This window comes from Planococcus citri, chromosome 1 (genome assembly GCF_950023065.1).
Source record: "Planococcus citri chromosome 1, ihPlaCitr1.1, whole genome shotgun sequence".
NCBI classification, from domain to species: Eukaryota; Metazoa; Arthropoda; class Insecta; order Hemiptera; family Pseudococcidae; genus Planococcus; species Planococcus citri.
Window position 1 is genome coordinate 45,049,391 of NC_088677.1, and position 18,067 is coordinate 45,067,457.

General features: G+C 32.3%; 5 protein-coding genes across 6 annotated transcripts; 3 read left to right on the forward strand and 2 right to left on the reverse strand.

Annotated features, from left to right (window-relative positions):
* The first annotated feature begins 78 nt into the window (after window positions 1-78).
* On the forward strand, window positions 79-2,096 carry Snr1 (SWI/SNF related, matrix associated, actin dependent regulator of chromatin, subfamily b, member 1). Its single transcript, XM_065345332.1, has 9 exons — window positions 79-315; window positions 398-503; window positions 577-706; window positions 790-924; window positions 1,016-1,143; window positions 1,220-1,386; window positions 1,460-1,650; window positions 1,727-1,858; window positions 1,930-2,096. Exons 1-9 carry the CDS (start codon window positions 235-237, stop codon window positions 1,967-1,969), a joined length of 1,110 nt encoding a protein of 369 aa, XP_065201404.1. The 5' UTR covers window positions 79-234; the 3' UTR covers window positions 1,970-2,096.
* Window positions 2,097-2,369: 273 nt separating this feature from the next.
* On the reverse strand, window positions 2,370-5,613 carry Arc42 (Activator-recruited cofactor subunit 42). The gene is made up of 9 exons (XM_065345329.1): window positions 5,242-5,613; window positions 4,974-5,140; window positions 4,675-4,784; window positions 3,791-3,942; window positions 3,538-3,726; window positions 3,324-3,467; window positions 3,115-3,242; window positions 2,922-3,017; window positions 2,370-2,851 (listed from the first exon to the last, which is right to left on the reverse strand). The coding sequence occupies exons 1-9, from the start codon at window positions 5,270-5,272 to the stop codon at window positions 2,636-2,638; spliced, it is 1,233 nt and encodes a 410-aa protein (XP_065201401.1). The 5' UTR covers window positions 5,273-5,613; the 3' UTR covers window positions 2,370-2,635.
* Window positions 5,614-6,765: 1,152 nt separating this feature from the next.
* Window positions 6,766-11,375, forward strand: Ccdc114 (Coiled-coil domain containing protein 114). 2 transcript variants are annotated; one of them, XM_065345328.1, is made up of 8 exons: window positions 6,766-7,032; window positions 7,142-7,457; window positions 7,530-7,711; window positions 7,789-7,925; window positions 8,024-8,244; window positions 8,343-8,601; window positions 10,933-11,128; window positions 11,210-11,375. In XM_065345328.1, the coding sequence occupies exons 1-7, from the start codon at window positions 6,887-6,889 to the stop codon at window positions 11,028-11,030; spliced, it is 1,359 nt and encodes a 452-aa protein (XP_065201400.1). In that variant the 5' UTR covers window positions 6,766-6,886; the 3' UTR covers window positions 11,031-11,128; window positions 11,210-11,375. The 2 variants fall into 2 exon arrangements, with proteins under 2 accessions (XP_065201400.1, XP_065201399.1); XM_065345327.1 differs by having other exon boundaries at window positions 7,142-7,711.
* A 2,069-nt stretch (window positions 11,376-13,444) lies between these two features.
* On the forward strand, window positions 13,445-15,831 carry LOC135832213 (myb-like protein Z). The gene is made up of 7 exons (XM_065345334.1): window positions 13,445-13,963; window positions 14,150-14,450; window positions 14,527-14,640; window positions 14,740-14,857; window positions 14,933-15,072; window positions 15,188-15,379; window positions 15,462-15,831. Exons 2-7 carry the CDS (start codon window positions 14,155-14,157, stop codon window positions 15,496-15,498), a joined length of 897 nt encoding a protein of 298 aa, XP_065201406.1. The 5' UTR covers window positions 13,445-13,963; window positions 14,150-14,154; the 3' UTR covers window positions 15,499-15,831.
* Window positions 15,832-16,033: 202 nt separating this feature from the next.
* On the reverse strand, window positions 16,034-17,963 carry Chmp1 (charged multivesicular body protein 1). Its single transcript, XM_065345337.1, has 4 exons — window positions 17,734-17,963; window positions 17,132-17,376; window positions 16,832-17,052; window positions 16,034-16,598 (listed from the first exon to the last, which is right to left on the reverse strand). The coding sequence occupies exons 1-4, from the start codon at window positions 17,750-17,752 to the stop codon at window positions 16,481-16,483; spliced, it is 603 nt and encodes a 200-aa protein (XP_065201409.1). The 5' UTR covers window positions 17,753-17,963; the 3' UTR covers window positions 16,034-16,480.
* Window positions 17,964-18,067: the final 104 nt, after the last annotated feature.

Consider the following 18,067-nt stretch of genomic DNA (forward strand, 5'->3'; position numbering starts at 1 on the left):
CTATTATACCTATTATGTTATTCAACCAATCAGAATAGAGCAGAGTAGATGACCCGGTTGTTTTTTGTCTATGAATACAAAAATTAATTTTTTGTTTATCGTGGAAAGTTTGGTTGATTATTCCGAAGTTTCTTGTTCTTTTAACTTTTGTAATTTTAAGGATTATTAAATTGGATAATGGTGTATTCAGTTCTTTAAGTATCAATATTGTGAATACTTCAAGACTTGGTTATTATGGCTGTTAAAACTTACGGCGATAAACCTTTGAGTTTTCAGTTGGAAGAAAATGGCGAATTTTATTGCATCGGTTCCGAGGTAAGTTTTCCGTGAAATGAAACAGTTTCGGGTGTTTTCATTCGTATTTTTCAATTATAATTGATAACTATATGATGTTTAGGTTGGAAATTACCTTCGCCTCTTTCGAGGATCCTTGTATAAACGGTACCCTGGCATGTACCGGCGGACAATCACCAATGAAGAAAGAAAAAAGTTGATCGATTTAGGTACTACTTTTTCAACATTTCGAAAAATATTTGAGTATAATTTGTCATCTGCTATAATGAATTATTACCGTAGGTATTAGTCCACATTGCTTAGCATCTAGTGTTTCTCTTTTACGAGCATCTGAAATTGAAGATATCATCGAGGGTAATGATGAAAAATACAAATCAGTGTCCGTTCATTCTTCTGAACCATTTGTACCGAGGTATGTTCAGTTCCTAATTGTTTGAATAATGTTTGAATTCACATTTATAGTCATTAGTCAATACAACGATTAAATAATTACAGAGAAAGCAAGAATAAGAAGTCGATGACATGGGTTCCATCTATACCGAATAGTTCACATCTGGACGCTGTTCCTCAAGCGACACCCATCAATAGAAATAGAGTTAATCAGAAGAAAGTTCGAACGTTTCCTTTATGGTTTGTAGATGGTGAATTCTACTACGAAAAGCATACGTCATAAGCGCGATGGATTTTCTATAAATGTAGCATGTATTTGCATTTTGTACAGTTACGACGATACTGATCCAATGGTGGTGTTTGAAAATTCTTCGCAACCAGAAGTTTTAGTACCAATCAGATTGGATATGGAAGTAGAAGGTCAAAAATTAAGAGACACATTTACGTGGAATAAAAATGGTGGATACATTTCCAGTTACTGCGTTTGTAATGTAATCTGTTTTTGAAATTAATTTGCTACTTTTTTTGCGACTAGAAACAATTATAACGCCGGAACAATTCGCCGAAGTTTTATGCGATGATTTGGATTTAAACCCAACTACCTTCGTTCCAGCTATAGCACAAGCGATACGTCAACAAATAGATGCATTCCCTACGGATAACATTTTGGACGAACAATTTGATCAAAGAGTGATCATCAAGGTATTTTCATTATTTCAAATTGAACCTTCGATGTTCCTTTATCTTTAAATAACGTAAAATTATGTTTCTCCAGTTAAATATCCATGTCGGAAATACATCTTTAGTAGATCAAGTTGAATGGGACATGAGTGAAAAAGAGAATTCACCTGAAAAATTTGCTATGAAGTTATGCGCTGAGTTAGGATTAGGCGGAGAATTTGTAACTGCAATCGCATACTCAATTAGAGGACAGCTTAGCTGGCATCAAAGAACTTACGCATTCAGGTAAATATTCGTTTATTGCGAAACCTAATCGTCTTATAATGATACGAGTAAATTCTCATTTTTGTGAATATTTTAGTGAAGCGCCTTTACCTACTGTTGAAAGTCCGTTTAGACCACCGTCAGATTCTGACCAATGGTGTCCATTCTTGGAGACGTTAACTGATGCTGAAATGGAAAAGAAAATTCGAGATCAAGATCGTAATACGAGGTATTTGCCGTTTATCGTCGAAGTAAATTGTTTTCCTATTCAAACTAATTTATTTCGTTATGTTCTTTTAGGCGAATGCGACGGTTGGCTAATACAACTCCGGGGTGGTAATCTTGTTGTTATGGTTTCGCATTTATTTAAGAAATTTTTAAAAATGCTTATCATGTTTCTAAGTATAAGTATTTTATAAGTATTAACTGTAGTGAAATGTGAATTACAATTTTTTCATTTTTAAAAATTCATGCTTCTTCTTTTTTGAAAATATCTGTTTATAAAAGAAAACGAATCATTGGTTTAGTATCGTAAATCATGATTGAAACATTTCGCTGAATAAATTTACGTATTAGTGGTCTCCTAGTCCTAGGCTCATGAAATTCACGCTGAAAATGAATTAATTACTCCTTTCTCGCTTTTCATGACTTTTATACAGTGAAATGTTCAAGTTTTAATATAACGTTGACATATTGTATCATAGAATTTTCAATGCAACCTAAAATATAGAAACACATACTTCAGCATTCACCAATACTATATTAACATATCCAATTCAACAACAATTCAGCTTTGCATACGAAAAAATTACGTTTTACAATACTACATACATATATTTGAGACAGACAAACATGAACCTACGAAAAAAGTATTACATTTTTATGGTACGTTTAAACCAGAACAGCATTATATTGCTTTCACATCTATAATAAATACTGATACACGAATACTGAAAGCACCCATTTCAAACCCAGAGATACTATTTATAATCAAAAATGACAGAATTTATAATTGAACATTGTATTGCTTGATTATATTGCTTGCAATGACAAGACGTTGAATTTCCGAGGTACCTTCGTATATTTCGGTGATTCTGGCATCACGGTAATGACGTTCAGCAGGCATATCAGAAACATAACCCATACCGCCTAATATTTGAATACACTGATGAGAATTGAAAGTAGCTGCTTCAGATGCAGCCAATTTGGCCATGGCAGCTTCCTAAAATACGGAAGAGTATTAGAATATCATTTCACTATTTTCATTCGATAAAATAAATATGAAAACGTACCTTGGTGAATGGTTGCTTTTTATCCTTCAGGTAGGCCGCTCTCCAAGTCAGTAATCTTGCACTTTCGAGGCGTAAGGCCATATCGGCAATTTTACTCTGTGAATAGTAAACACAATCATACCAAATACCGTGTAATTAGAACGTTCAAAAAAATAAAATAAAATAACTCGACATAAAAGATGTGCAAGTGTACCTGAATAGCTTGTAATTTGAGTATACTGGCTCCGAATGCTTTTCTCTGGGAAGCATAATCTATAGCTACGTCTAACGAAGCTTGAGCAATACCTAAAGCCTGAGAAGCTATACCAATTCTACCAGCATCTATGAGTATGAAATTAGATCTACATTAGCACGACAGTAAGAAAAATAAATTTCTAAAATAATTACAAGAGTTATGCGTACCTAGCGTCATCATTGCTATTTTGAATCCCATCCCAGGTTCTCCTAAGATATTTTCCGCACTAACTGGACAGTCTTCGAAGTTTAATGTACATGTTGATGAGCCTCTGATACCTAATTTATCTTCTTTTTTTCCTAATGTTAAACCTGTACGAAAGAATAATTTTCGGTAAGCGAGTATCGACACCGATAAGTAGAAAATTTTACATATTTTTACCTGGACACGGTTTATTGATGAGAAAAGCACTAATTCCTTTATGTTTTTTCGATTTATCTGTAGTGGCAAAAACAACAGCTGCTTCTGATTCATAACCATTCGTAATCCAGCACTTGGCGCCGTTTAATACGTAATCACTACCTTTTAGAGTGGCTGTAGTAGATGCAGCGCCAGCATCACTACCATTACCTACGAAAAGAAATACGTAAATTTTCACGCGTTACGGAGTTTTTAAAAACACCTTTTTCATTACCTGGTTCGCTGAGAGCAAAACAGCCGATTTTTTGTCCATTGGTGAAGGGACGAATAAATTCTTCTTTTTGCTTGTCATTACCGAATTTATAAATAGGCCCTAAATAAAGTGAATTATTAACGCTCATAATAACTCCGGCGGACGCGCAACCACTAGTATCATAAGAAAAAAATTTTAAAATCATAAAAAAAATAATAAATAACGATAGATAGGTAAATGTTAAAAAATTGAAAAAATTCACGATTAAAAAAATTAAAATATATAGATTAGATTACGAAATGAAAAGTCTATAAAGTTATTTTGTAAATTGAGCGACGCGTTTAAGTCCAGGATTAAGGCCAGACGGTAGCGGTGGTCCATTTGCAGGATTTTCGTACGATAACATGACTTTAGGAGATGCAGAGCCGGTTTCCAAAAATAACCAAATTTTGTGAATTACACTGTTGATTATTTCACACCCGCACGCATAAGCACCTAAGAACAAATAAATTGGCAAAGTCCAGAAATATACGATCCAGTTGAAAGTTTCTTGAATAATTCGTTGAGAATCCATATCGAACAAAAAATGATTTTAAAACGAAAAAATTGTGTAAGTCGAACTTCGCGACAATAACTGCTCACTAACTAACGCACTGCCTCGACGAAAAACATACGTAGACTGAAACTGTTCCTAACTTTTAACGACAGCAGGCCTTTTCTGGCGATTTCTACCACAGAGAAGTGAACGAAATATCATGCCTAATAGATAAATATTTAGTAATACAAAGTAACATCGATAAGCTATCGGAAAGTGAGCAAAACAATTCTTGACAAAACTCAACAGTATAGACTTTTCAAGACATGCGATTGCATGATTTGATGAAATACATCCAAATCAAACACACCGTGAAATTTCTTCCATCGCAATAGCATAAGCTAAATAGTCTAAACCAGACCCGCCTAATTCTGAAGGAATTTCGACCGCTAACAATCCCAATTCTCCCATTTTTCTTATCTGAAAACGTATAATATTCAATTAGAAACATGCTCTTTTTTTTAATTATTACTTTCAATTTATCTTTGGATATTGTTTGAAAATCATGTAATGAAGGGAAACCCTGTAGATAACCCGTTAACCTTTCAATACATTACATGCTTTTAGAAGCACCTTATCGGATTATAAAATAAAATGCATGTGATATACCTGTTCGGCTGGAAATAGATGCTCTTTGTCGAATTTAGCGGCGTTTGGTTTCAATTCGCTTTCAGTAAAATCCCTACACATCTTGTAAAGCATTTGATGTGTTTCTGATAATGATGATATGGATGCGATACCTCTACAGGAGGACTTTTTCAAAGCGAAATTCATGCCTGAAAATAATTTACAATGCGTTAAAAATAACGTTGAAACAATTTTTACTATTTAAAAATCATATAAAATAGAGAAACATATCGAACAATTTTCAACTTACTTCTGAGTATCGTTGTCATTGTAAATGTCATTTTTCTTGAATTATACAAAAAAAACTGTAGCGGATTTGTCACAACAACCGTATCGTTGGTGAAAATTATTTAATTTTATATAGAAACGAATAAAATAAAATGAAATTACTAATTTCAATTTAAAAGAAGCCGGTTCACCGTGCGTTTCAACACCTTCGGACAGCAAATACGTTACTTGATTGATTAGATGTGGATCAAATCATCTGTTTCCGTATGGTTTCCGTACAACTAGCTCCGTTATCTGATTTTAGTCGCTAATTACGCGAATCAAGTTTGAGTTTGATGAAAACGTGAATCACTTCGCGAAATTAAACCAACAGTAAAACTTCTGCTAGAAGTACAATTTTAAAACACATTTTTACACCAATTTTTTTTTTAACGCTTCAAAATTTATTCAGTTTCTTTCTTGTGACAAATCCGATACAGAAATCGTGGGAAATGACGGTACATAGCCTATGTACGTGGTTGTCATATTATTTGCATCGCAGGTTTTTGATATTTTCGATTTCAAGGTTTTCATTGACCAGTTTTCACAGGGTCATTGCTCGTTGAATATCGAGTCAAGTTCAGTGATTGATAGACTAGGTATAGTTCGGGAAAATGTGCGTAGGACAGGTACCACTCTGGTGGATACAAATTGATTATAGATTTTTTTCCGTTTGGATATAATCAAATGTAGATCCTGTAGAGAAAAATGAAAAAATAAAAATATGCCTACATAATATCAATGCCATGCCTATCTATTTGAGAAGAAAATTCAATCGCAAAATCGGATGATTCTTCAACTGAACATTCAGTGCATTCGATTTCGAAGCATCCCACAACCGGTAATTTTTCGCACTCAAAAAAGGCAGGGCAGAAAAATTGGAATGCTGTGATCGCACTTCGCAGAAACGCAGCTGCATAAATAAAAATGAAAAATTGTTAATTTTAGTTTGCATAGTTTGCAACACACACACACACACATTCAAGTGTGTTTCATGTCACGACACTGAATTTCAGTGTTGCAAAAATCAAAATTGAATTTTTCTTTAAATTTTTCCATTAGGCATTTTTTTATCAAAAAAATTAAAAATGTGTAGGTAGATGATGGAAAATTTATAACAGTGTTATTCCAATTCCCCGAAGCTTTCATTTTTTTACTACTCAGTGAAACATTTTCAAAATGATCGGTAGTTTCTGTTTCCAATTCCCGAAAAATTAAAACCTCGGTAAATGAGGATGGGACTTGAACACAGTGATCAAGACGTATCTTCTTTGAAATAAACTTTGAAAGTTCAAAATTCAAATGGTCGTGTGCTATAGAATATCGCTATTTCTCAGCTTAGATCAACTTGGAACCAGAAATTTGGTCTTTGGCCTGAAAATGACAAAATCTTCATAATGTAGGTATACAGAAATTTACCCACTGCTTTTAATGCATTTTGAAATACTCGCGAAGTCAATAGGTATTTACAGTTGGGCTTCACTGAATACATTAGGGTTGTGTTATAGACGTTGTGTTATAGTTTGTTATTTCAGTTAGTTACTTGCTGTTAGCATATTATTTCGATCGGTATTTTTTTTTTGTTATAACAGTACCAAATTAAATTGGGTTATTCCATTCGCGTGAACATGTCTCGGAAACTTGTTCAAGATGACAAAGAACTATTATTGATATCGCAAATAGAACTGAAAAAATTACAGAGACAATATCGTATTATGGAAGGCGATAAGAATTCGTATGCCAGTGAAATAAAATGTTACTTGAATAAGCAAAGGTTTTTATTTGTTATATTTAACGTAGGCTACCTATACTTTCCTAATACAACTTTAATCGCACCCAGATGAGTAGTTTATAGTTTCTTAAAATCACTTACCTACTCGTAGGAAAATCATCGAAACTCTAGAAAAGGAAGAAAATGGGCTACTTTCAAAATTGCGAGCTGAAAAACCACTAAGTGTATCGGAATATGATACCGAATGGAATAGACAATTCAACGAATTATTGAAAACCTTCGAAAAATACGTATTTCTAATAAAACAAAAAAAGGATACAATCGCAAAACTCGAAACAAAAATAAAAAATTTTCAAAACGAAAGTAAAATTTTATTGTATTATGGCGATTCTAAAACAATACAAATGGATGAAAACATTGGAAAAGCAAACAAGCAACTCCATTTGCTACAAAATAAATTACATAATGTAAGTTTTCCAAAAGGACATCATTTAGCGTTTTTTTTTCAATTGACCGTGTATTTTCACGCGTTTATTCAGGAGACAATAAAGTATGACAAAGCATTAGCGGAAAATTTGGCCATCAGACAGGAAGTCGACGCTTTACTAAAGGGCAGATCAAGGTTCAACGACATTTATAAGAAATTAGTCATTAAATTAAACGCCGATAAAAAAAAATTACTCGCGTTAATGGAACAAGCTACCATTGCATGTGAACAAAGGTATATACCTACCTACTTTTATTTTAAAATGTTCTTTAATCGTTTAAATACTCACACAGGCACTGTTTTAATATTAGAGATGCAGCTGATGACAAACTGAAAACTACAATTAATAAAGATCAGCAAGAAATCATCACTCAAAAACATAAAATGAGGGAATTATACAGACAACTAGATCATTATATGCAACTAAAAGAATTTTTAAGCATTAAAGGTAAATTAGAAATGCGTGCCTATGGTACCTACTACCTAACATCAGGGACCTTCGTGATCAAGAAATATTGAATTTTATTATTATAAAATTTATTTCAGGTCAAAAACGGATCCTAGCTGATCTCGAACAAAAGGAAAACGCCAAAAAACAACAGAAAATAGAACAAATCGAAAAATATACTCAAAAACATAATTCTATTCTAGAACAAATAAAAGAATTTTGTGGCGAACACAATACCGAACGTTTACCAGCCATATTTTTAAAACAAGAAGAAGAAAATTTTGCTTTATTCAATTACGTCAATGAAATAAATAATGAAGTGAGTTCGTCTCGCCTTTAAAAATATTTTAAAATTTTGCGATGAAAAATATTTATGAAAATTGAGCTCAATATTTGTAAACATTTTCATTCCGGTAGATGGAATTACTACAAGATGAAATGGCTGTGTTGAATCGTGCCCTAGAAGAACAAAGAATGATTAGCACCTCTATCAAAAAAGAATGTTCTGAATCGATGGAATCCTTTCGGAAAGAACTCGTTGTAAAAAAAGAAAAAATTGAAGATGAAAAGAAAAGGCTCACCTCGGTGAATAGCATCCTAGAAATTATGTTCAAAGAAATGGAAAATTTATTTTCACTATTCAAGCGTGATAGTCCATCATTAATTCATTTGATAGGTAAGGATTTAATTTAAAATTCTCGTATTTATTTGAAATTACTTTTCAACAATAATATCCAAAGCAAGTCACAATCATTCAGAGTCATAAACTTGCACGCCATTCTTGTAGGTACATATACGTACATACGTTAGCGCCTTCAAAAACGTGAACTGAAATTTTATTAACGTGGTTCAATGAGAATTTCTCCGCTGAAATCTCCCAAGTAACGAATAGTGCCTATTGAGAAAGCATGATGCCTATAAGGAGGGCTATACTACCTACTTTTTTCGAGCCAACTTTTTTTTTAGGTGTGTATTGCTTTCCTCTTGAATTGGGCACCTATGTGTAGGAGAGAAATTAGTCAGCAAGAAGAAAAGCATTTCAACTTCAAACATTTCAAAAGTTATTCCAAGTATGTACTTATTGATAAAATCAATTCGAAACATTATTAAGTACGTAGATAAATGAATAAATGCTTCGGAAGTTCAGGCACTGAAATTATGAGTTTAAAATCTACGAGTGTAATGCTTTCTTATTGATTACGTATCTAATTATTGAATCAAAAGGAAAATAAATAAAATAATACAATAGGTATTTGATGATGAAATGTATCATGGAAAATTACTAAATCTAGCAGCTGCACGTGTGGAGATGATTGTTTATTGTGTTTTATCAAAATGTTGAGTTTTTCTCGCATTGATTTTTTTCATAACTAACGTTTGAGCAGTCATCACTTTGATAATAAAGTCAACTTATTAGAAATAATGTTCGTGTGACGGTCTCACAGTATACCTATCATATAAATACATATATAGGTAACCATAAGACTCGTAAATCGCAAACAAGTAGGTAAAGATATGAACACAATAATATAGTTCCTATAGGAAATGGGAATAAATGGTACATATTTGTACCTATATACAATTTATTCCTATACCTAGCATCAAAACTGAAAATGCCATCACCAAATAGGCCTATTAAATCAAGAAAATTTCAATTAAAAAAATCATTGCAATTGCAATAGATAATAAAACATGTTTCGAAAAGTTTATAAGTTTTGTTCAGCTGATTTTTTGTATAACGTCAAAATCGAAGGGAATCACACGATAGCTTATAGTTACCAGGTTTTGAAAATTCTTTCATTTTACATTGTGTGGTTCTTTGTTCTAGCAGTTTTGCGGTTGGAAAAAAGTTTTATTTGTACGGTTAGGTGTTTATTTGTTTACAGTTTTGTCAATTCAACATAAATGTGTTTCTTTGGTAATTCCCTATAGGTATACCTAATTCGTATAGAGTATCTATTGAAGAAATACATAAATTTTTATTTTTTTTTTGAAAAAAGAAAAAACTTTAATCAAATCAGACATTTAGCACAAGTGGGTACCTAAACCTATATATACTATTGGAGATTCAAGATGAAAATAATTTTTGGTTATATCTTTATTTTACTTTTGAGCGATTATAAACTTCCTCTTTTCCCTATCCCCCCCCCCCCATTGGCTCATGTTCTGCCACAGGCACGTGCTTGTATAGGTAGGTACGGTAGTTGCAGATAAATTATGCATACGACGCAAAATAATAAAGTAAAAATTACTTGTTTGTTCACATTGATTATTTTTTAAATTGATCACTAATTACCTATCGAATATTAGATTAGATACATTACATAAAGAACGAATGACCTATGCTGGGCTTCTTCAGAAAAATTCATAAGAAAATGAATCATTAAAATTTAAAATAAGTACCTAATCTATACAGACTTTCCACGTACTTCGATAGCAAACATCAACTAAACATGCACGATTGCACGCATTACTCATAGGTATCTAAACCTTACTCAGTTTAGAAAAAAATTTCCACAAAATAATATCGCTAATCAGATTTTAAAACGGGATTTTTTTTCGTCTACGGTTACGTATGCGACTCTTTTGCCTTTTTCCCGGTAATTTTCTGAAGTAAGATGGAGCAAATTCAAAATTCTGAAGAAATTGAAAATCATACTGGAGGTGGGTTTCAGACCATGCTCTCTCCATAAATCGCGTTCCCGTTCAAATCGAAGGTGGACAACTCGAGTGGTTCCCTTATGAGACTCTTCTACATTATATTGCGTATTACCCTGGGAGGTGCTTTGGATAAGATTGTAAACTGATTTTGATTAAGTACACCTTTTCTGCCATACCCACTTCATAATATAAAGGCTGTTTCAGCCTTGTTGTGTTGTGTGTTTTAATTGAATTTTGATATTTATGTGCTAAGAATTTTCCTGCTGTGAATTTTCCCTGCGATTAATTTTTGCGCTATGAAGTTCGCGCGATGAAATTTCCGGACCCCATAATTGTTTTGTTTCAGGAGAAAATCAGATTTCATCTCATAACGCTGATTTATTCTTGCAAATAATGGATAAAAAAGTTGAAGACTTTCTATGCGATTACAATTGTTCCACTTAAAGTTGAATGTATTCCGCTGTGGCTGTGGAAATGTTCATTCAATGAAGAGAGATACACAGAATAAACATAGATTTATAACAGAGAAATTAATAGATTAGGTAAGTAGGTACCTTATTATTAACTAGGTACTCAATCAAAAAATAATTGGACAACATTCAAAATGTATTTTCATTTTTTAGGTATTATTAAATTTAATAACGCATCACAAGAATAATGTAATTGGAAAAGAAGAGTCCGTTTTGTTGGAAATATCATCTTTATAGCTTAATTCAAACGCTAGTTACATTGCATTTTTCAATTCATTAATTGTATTTTCAATAAAAATCAGTTTTTCATTATTGTCAATCATTTGCAAGGCATGTTTTCTTTTCCAGTAGGTAACATAATTTTTGAAAAATATTATCGCAGGCTTGTTTCATCTAAAATTTTAAATAATGGTATGACTATCGAATAGGTAGGTATGAAAAAAGTCACTAATAATGATACGACCAAACAAATAAATCAGGTACATATTAATCTTAAAAAATATATCATATAGGTAGGTACATTACAAAATGTTATGACTTGATATGCCTAAGTATTGCCTAGGCAGTACGCACCACGCAAACGTATAGGACAAACCATTAGAATTAAAGATCGTAGCATATTGTATTTTATTTACATATATATTTTCCGAAGTGGTGACATTTGCTTGAGACTTTTTTTGATTCAATTTTTCGTTACATTCATTGAGATCGTTGGTTTTATTCAGATAATCTTTTTTGAGCTCCAAAGATTTATTACGTTGCTGATTGAGCGAGTTCATTTTCATCTAAAATGCAGAGCAAAATCCAAGTCGGTAATTTTTTATTGAATGAAAAATGCCTGCATACGTCACATACGTGCCGTAGCCTACTTATATACTTTCAAACTTTTAAGTAATGTAATTGAGTATGTAATCGTTCACTTTCAAGTATGTTATTTGCAATAAACATAGGTAGGTAGCTAGGTACATATTATTTTTCTGCTAAAAAGTTTGAAAAATATCAAAATTATATTCACGTGATATGGTTGCAAGGAATGGACCCGCAATGTTTCATGCCACTTTCAAGTTTTTCCAAACATTCAATTTGTTTCTTCGCGGCGAGTATAAGTATCATGTTTACATTTTTTTTTTTTTTTTTTTTTTGAAATGCTGTTTCGACTAGAATTTTCTCCTAAATCCTTTAACGTTTATTCTTATTTTCCTGCATTTAATCAGCATAAAGTTCATGAATTTGAAAATAATGAGAACATTAATTTTTTTAATATACCCATCAATAAAATTCAAATTCAAGTGCAGATGAGTGTGCATAAGAGAATATAACAAATCTGAGGTCTCTGTGGCGATTTTTTAACGGTGCGAAAAAAATTATTAAAATTTTAACCATCGAAAAACGTAGTATTGCAATTTTTCACATCATTCAGAAAATCTTCTTGCTTTTTCCTCAATTCTATCCATTTATTTGTCATTTCTGTATTATAAAATTCCACTTCCTTTTCTCTTTCATCTAGGTAATTTTTTCTTCGCATTAATCAATTCCAAGTAAGTTTGTATATGTACATGTAATGAACAGAAAGAAGAGGCGATTTCCATTACGGAAAAGTTCTGTAATGAATAAAGTACAAGATACTCATTTGGTATTTTTTTGTTGAAAATTGAAAACAATAAAATGAAAAATAATGATGGATACTTTGCCAAATCCACAGATTCGTACTTATTCGTAAATCTTATTTTTTCGGTTTGAAACAATTACTTCAAAACGTTTGTTCCTTTGTTCATTGTTGACTAAAAATATTTTAAATTGGAGAAATTAAAACGTTTGTTCATAATAAATTTCCAAGTATAATGTCAACTGACTAATACATGATATAAATAAATGAAAAAATAAGCAAGTAAATTGGTACCTATAATATTTACAAGCAGGTAGTACCTGTACGGCTATACCTACTACAATACTGCATATTATATTGTAGTAATTCTACGCCACATTTCAATTTTTTAAAACAAAAAAAAACATTTTTTCCTCGCCAATTTAATTTAATAATTTTGGTATTCGGTAGGTATTTATACTGAAAGCAAATTAAATCATTGATTAAATAAACTAAATAAAATAAAATAAAATATAATATGAGTCTTGTTTCACTACTTGCATTTCCACAATGGCTCAAACTCAAAGCGTTGAGTAAAAGACCAATAACAACGCAGTCGCGCCGATAACTACCCTACGAACAAGCACAGCTTTTTTTGAACGGCGGCGCGGAGCTTCTCTTTTTCCCTGTGGGCTGTTAGATTGTTCTATCGAATCTAATCGAATCGAATAATTAAGACAAGAAGTGTAGCCGATGAACGTTTCCAGAATTTTCTCGCATCTTTGCAGTTATCAGTGTTGCTACATCAAAAAATGTGTGAAACAAAATTGTAAAATTTTTTTTATACTTCAAATTTTTCGTTGTTTCTGAAGAAAATTCTGAGCTGTAAAGTGTTGTTGAATAATTTTTTGGCGTTGAAAAAAAATTTATCAATTTGAATTTTATTTAATTCGCATGAAGTTTAGTTCATACCGCATCAATTATCGTTATCGTATTCGTCGTTCGGTAACTACTGATCAATAAAAGAGAATAACACTGAATATCCGCACTTTCATTCATTGTGTTTTTGCCAATATCATCTGTAATCAGAATTTCGCCTCAGCAATTTTGAATTTCCAACATTTCCAAATTTCAGCTCAAACGTCTGGTCGAATATTGTTTTTGTCGAGTTTTATTGAATTCTTAAGTTGATGTGTAATTTCGAGGTTTCGTGATTGATGCTATCGCTTCTTTTTAAACTTCTTTGCTCCATAAATTTCTAGTTCTAGTGATACGCTTCTGTGATAAGAATTACTCCGAAGTTCGAATCTTAAAATCTTGAAGTAAGTACATGATTTACATAATTTACATGTTGAACAGTATGTATTTTCACACCCGATGTTGTAGAAATGTCAGTTTTACGTTCTGTTTCGTTCTTAGTTGTGTGTTTTATAGATAGATGTTCATAAATGTTTGAGACTTATTTTCCGTTTATTAAACTAATGAAATATTAACTTATTCTTTTGTAGAAAGTATGAACGTAACACCGGGCTTGGTTAGCAGTCCTCTGGTCGTTCAACAATCCTCTTTGTTATATCAACCTCAGCCATCGATACCAGGAATATTTGAGTCTCAGCAAGCCTTCGCTATGCAGTCTCAATGGAACAACAATAATAACAACAACAACAATTCCAGTAATAACAATAACTTGTACAACTCTCATCAGTTACCATTACAAATGTCACAGTATTACAATGTATTTCCTGAAGTGCCATCTACTAAGACATCTTGGACTTTTCCGAATGGCTGTGTTACTTCCAATATAGTCAGGTAAATTGAAATTTTGAGAACACGCAATATTTATTTTTGTGATTGCAATGATTCTACCGCATTGTTTTTCTCGCAGATTTACGGGTTCTCCAGCACCAACCTACCCAGTTGGAAGTGTTTTCAATTTTAGTCCCAAACAAAATACATCTTTTCCAACGAAACGGAAATCTTTAGTTCCCGAGAACGAAGAGTAAGTATATCCAACAGTTATTCATCCATATTGCCAGCGTTGGTCTTGTAAATTGTAGATGATACTATTTCATGAATTTCATTATGTTCGCTTTTTTAGACAGCCCAATAAAATATTCATAACCGAGGAAAAAATGGCTGCTAGGATGAGCGGTATGCATATTAGTAACGATTTTATATCTCATAGTAGGCCTACTCAGAATTATACTGAAGCAAGAGTAAGTTACTGAAGTTCATTTCCATGTGATGGCATGATTATGTGCAAATTAAAGTGTAATTTATTATTCCTACAGATCAGTGAAAAAGATATGGATGATGAATTACCGGATTGTGCTAGTTCAAAAAATTCTCAGCCACAGTTAGTCATATGCGATGAGTTGAAAAATTTGAGTAAAGATATCGATAGCATTGTCCCAGAACCTTTAATTCCAATGTAAGTAAAGAAGTATCGTGTTTGATTTACTCGCGTGCTTAGTGAAAATTTACCTAATTTTGTATTCGCTGTAAAAATCTAGATTTTGATGTTCAATTTGAAATTTTTATTTCAGTGAAAAGCCTACTACTGCCTTAGTATTATGGAGACCACCAATGTCATACCTGAATGTTGTCAGAATTACGCCTGAAGAAAAATACCCTCAACGTTCTTCCGTTATAATCACAGATATCACCGACAGACCAGATTTAGACAATAATAATATCAACGCAGTCAATTTGAATACATTGAGTAGTGGTACTGTGGAGTAAGTGTAATCAATTTGTTGTCGAATTCATTTTGAATAATGTTTTCTTAGCCGTATGTACTAAATCATCGTGTATTTTCAGACTCCCTCAAGAAGATGTTGAGATCATGGAAACGTGAAATTTTTCATTTATTTAAGAATCGTATAAAATATCGCATTTCGCGCTCACGCGACTCACAACTAGAAAAAATGCTACCAACAGTTTCAGTTTGTGTGGAAGACAGCTAGTTTCTTATTCGTGGTTCTTAATTTTTATTTGCGTGTGATTGATGTAATTATGTCCGACTTTGCCGAAACACGAATTTTTATAGTTTTTTTTGTATGATTTGTTCCTTCATATGTACCTCTGTTATATTTGTAAATTCTTCATACTTGTAAATATCAGCGTAAGCTAATCGAAAATGTTTCGTATCGTATGTATGAATAAAATATTCGTCTATGATTATTCGTAATTACGTTTTTTTTTCATGGGTAATTCAGTGAAATTTATTTTTAAATAATCAAATCAATAGCCCATCTTTTTGCGAGGTGCGAAGAGAAGGATTTTTTGAAACAATACTAGTAACAGGTAAAGCAGTAAAGTTATCCCCAATCTGCAGAAAAAAGTAACTCCGCACGGTTACTCGCTATTGCATTCAAAGGAAAAACTCAAGAGAAAAATTGATTGTTTATCACAAAACTGTATAGATACAAAATTGATGATGCCGTAACATCGAATAACCCAAATAAATTACAGCAATATTCAACTTCGAATAATTACATTGAATAAAAAATATAGGACTACCATTAAGATTTCATGTAATAAAATATGATTATTAAAAAATTAAAAGCGATCGCGACAACGTAAAATAAAATTCACAGGATGAAATACCAACGACAGATCGCAAAATTAACATACCCATGATCAGGTCAGGGTGTCCACAATTGAATTCCATCATACAGTTTCCATTTCAAACATTTTACAATCAAAATGGATAATTCACAATCTTTTGCCATAGGTACAAAAAAAATATTTTGACTTCGTAAAGCATAATTTATAAAGAGGTGCTTAAATTATTGTACATAACTAGAATGGTAACATATCTTGTACTCATTCAACTGTTATTCAACTTGACGTAGTCTCGCCAAACGTTGAGTCAATTCATCTTGTTCTTGAGACACTTGAGTCGAACTAGCAATACTTTGAGGACCGGTAGGCAATTCCATATTCAATTCCAAACTGAAATTTATAAAAAGGAAATTAGTATATTTATTCATCGATACCGTCAATCAGCATGGGGTGCAGTACACCTATGTAGAATGTAATACTAGGTATGAAAATACATTAATTCGCGTGAAATTAATTCGAAAGTAGAAATTGAAATCTTGAGACATTAAGAATTACACAAGAAAGACATTGCATTTCATTTTCACTAACACACAAAAGCACATAAAAAATATTATTTTTCTTACCCAGCTTCATCAGCCACTTGCTGCATCAAATGATCAACGTCTTGTTGTGGAATGGACGTGGTGACAGTCTGCGACATAGTATTTTCCATATACGAACTTTGAACATCTAAATCTTCGAATTGATTTTCAAATTTATCCATCAAGGAAGAAATTTTTTCCAAATTCATGGATTTCATAGCGGCATCCATTGCTTTTACCACACCAGCCATCGATTGGGTGACCTATCAAAGAAACCATCCAATCATACAGGATTAATGCAGGCGGTTTTCCTAGTGTTATGGATAAAATTATGGATGTTACCTTTCTGGTAGTTAGCGCACTTTGCACACGACTAGCTACAGCGTCCACTCTTGCGCTCATTTTCAAATAATTCAATGATTGATTCTTTTGACGGATAGCATTTTCTGCATGAACCCGAGCAACTTCTGTGTTACCTTTTTGAATTGCCTTTTTGGTCTTCAATTTTTCAGCTTTTTCTTCTTTTTCGCATTTCTTTGAATTTCTCTCCAATTCTTTGACGGCGAACTTTAAATTGAATAGATGATCTGCGTAGATTGTTAAGGAAATATGTACTTTCGGAGAATGAAACCAAGTAGCAACCTTAGTTTTGGAATTGTTAGTAATATCCAGAACAATTCACAGATAAACAATAAAAAGATAGAATATTAGAGAACAATGCGAGTTTGGCCTAATGAAACAAAATTTACTCCAAGGGAAGAAGTTTTTTCAGGGTAAGATCAAGTCGATGAAGAAATCCTAGAGTCAAGATATCAGTCACAATATAACAGCACGTACGTAGTGCTTAGTATGCTTAGGTAAAGAAGAGCAGCTGGTGAATTAAAATAGATTAAATTACAGAATTAGATGAGAATTAAATGCACATTGTTTCTGACAAAGGATACTTTCCATCTGAGATGACATTCTGGAAGCTTATTTCGAAAAACACGAAATATTAGAAAAGAACAACTTATGAATCAATACTTCTGGAGACGAGTTCACAACGTATTCAATATCACTATACTCGACAATAATGAGAAATTTGTATCATATAATCATAAGTACCTATATTTTAATTATAACTAGTTGATTGAAATTGAAAAAAATGATTCATTGGTATTTTGATTTCGAAAAAATTTTTATCACTAATTTTGTTTATTGACTTCCTGATTGAGTTTATTGACTGACTTGTCCGTTTTTGGCATTTTCAATGCATTGATTTGATTGCACGAAATTTTA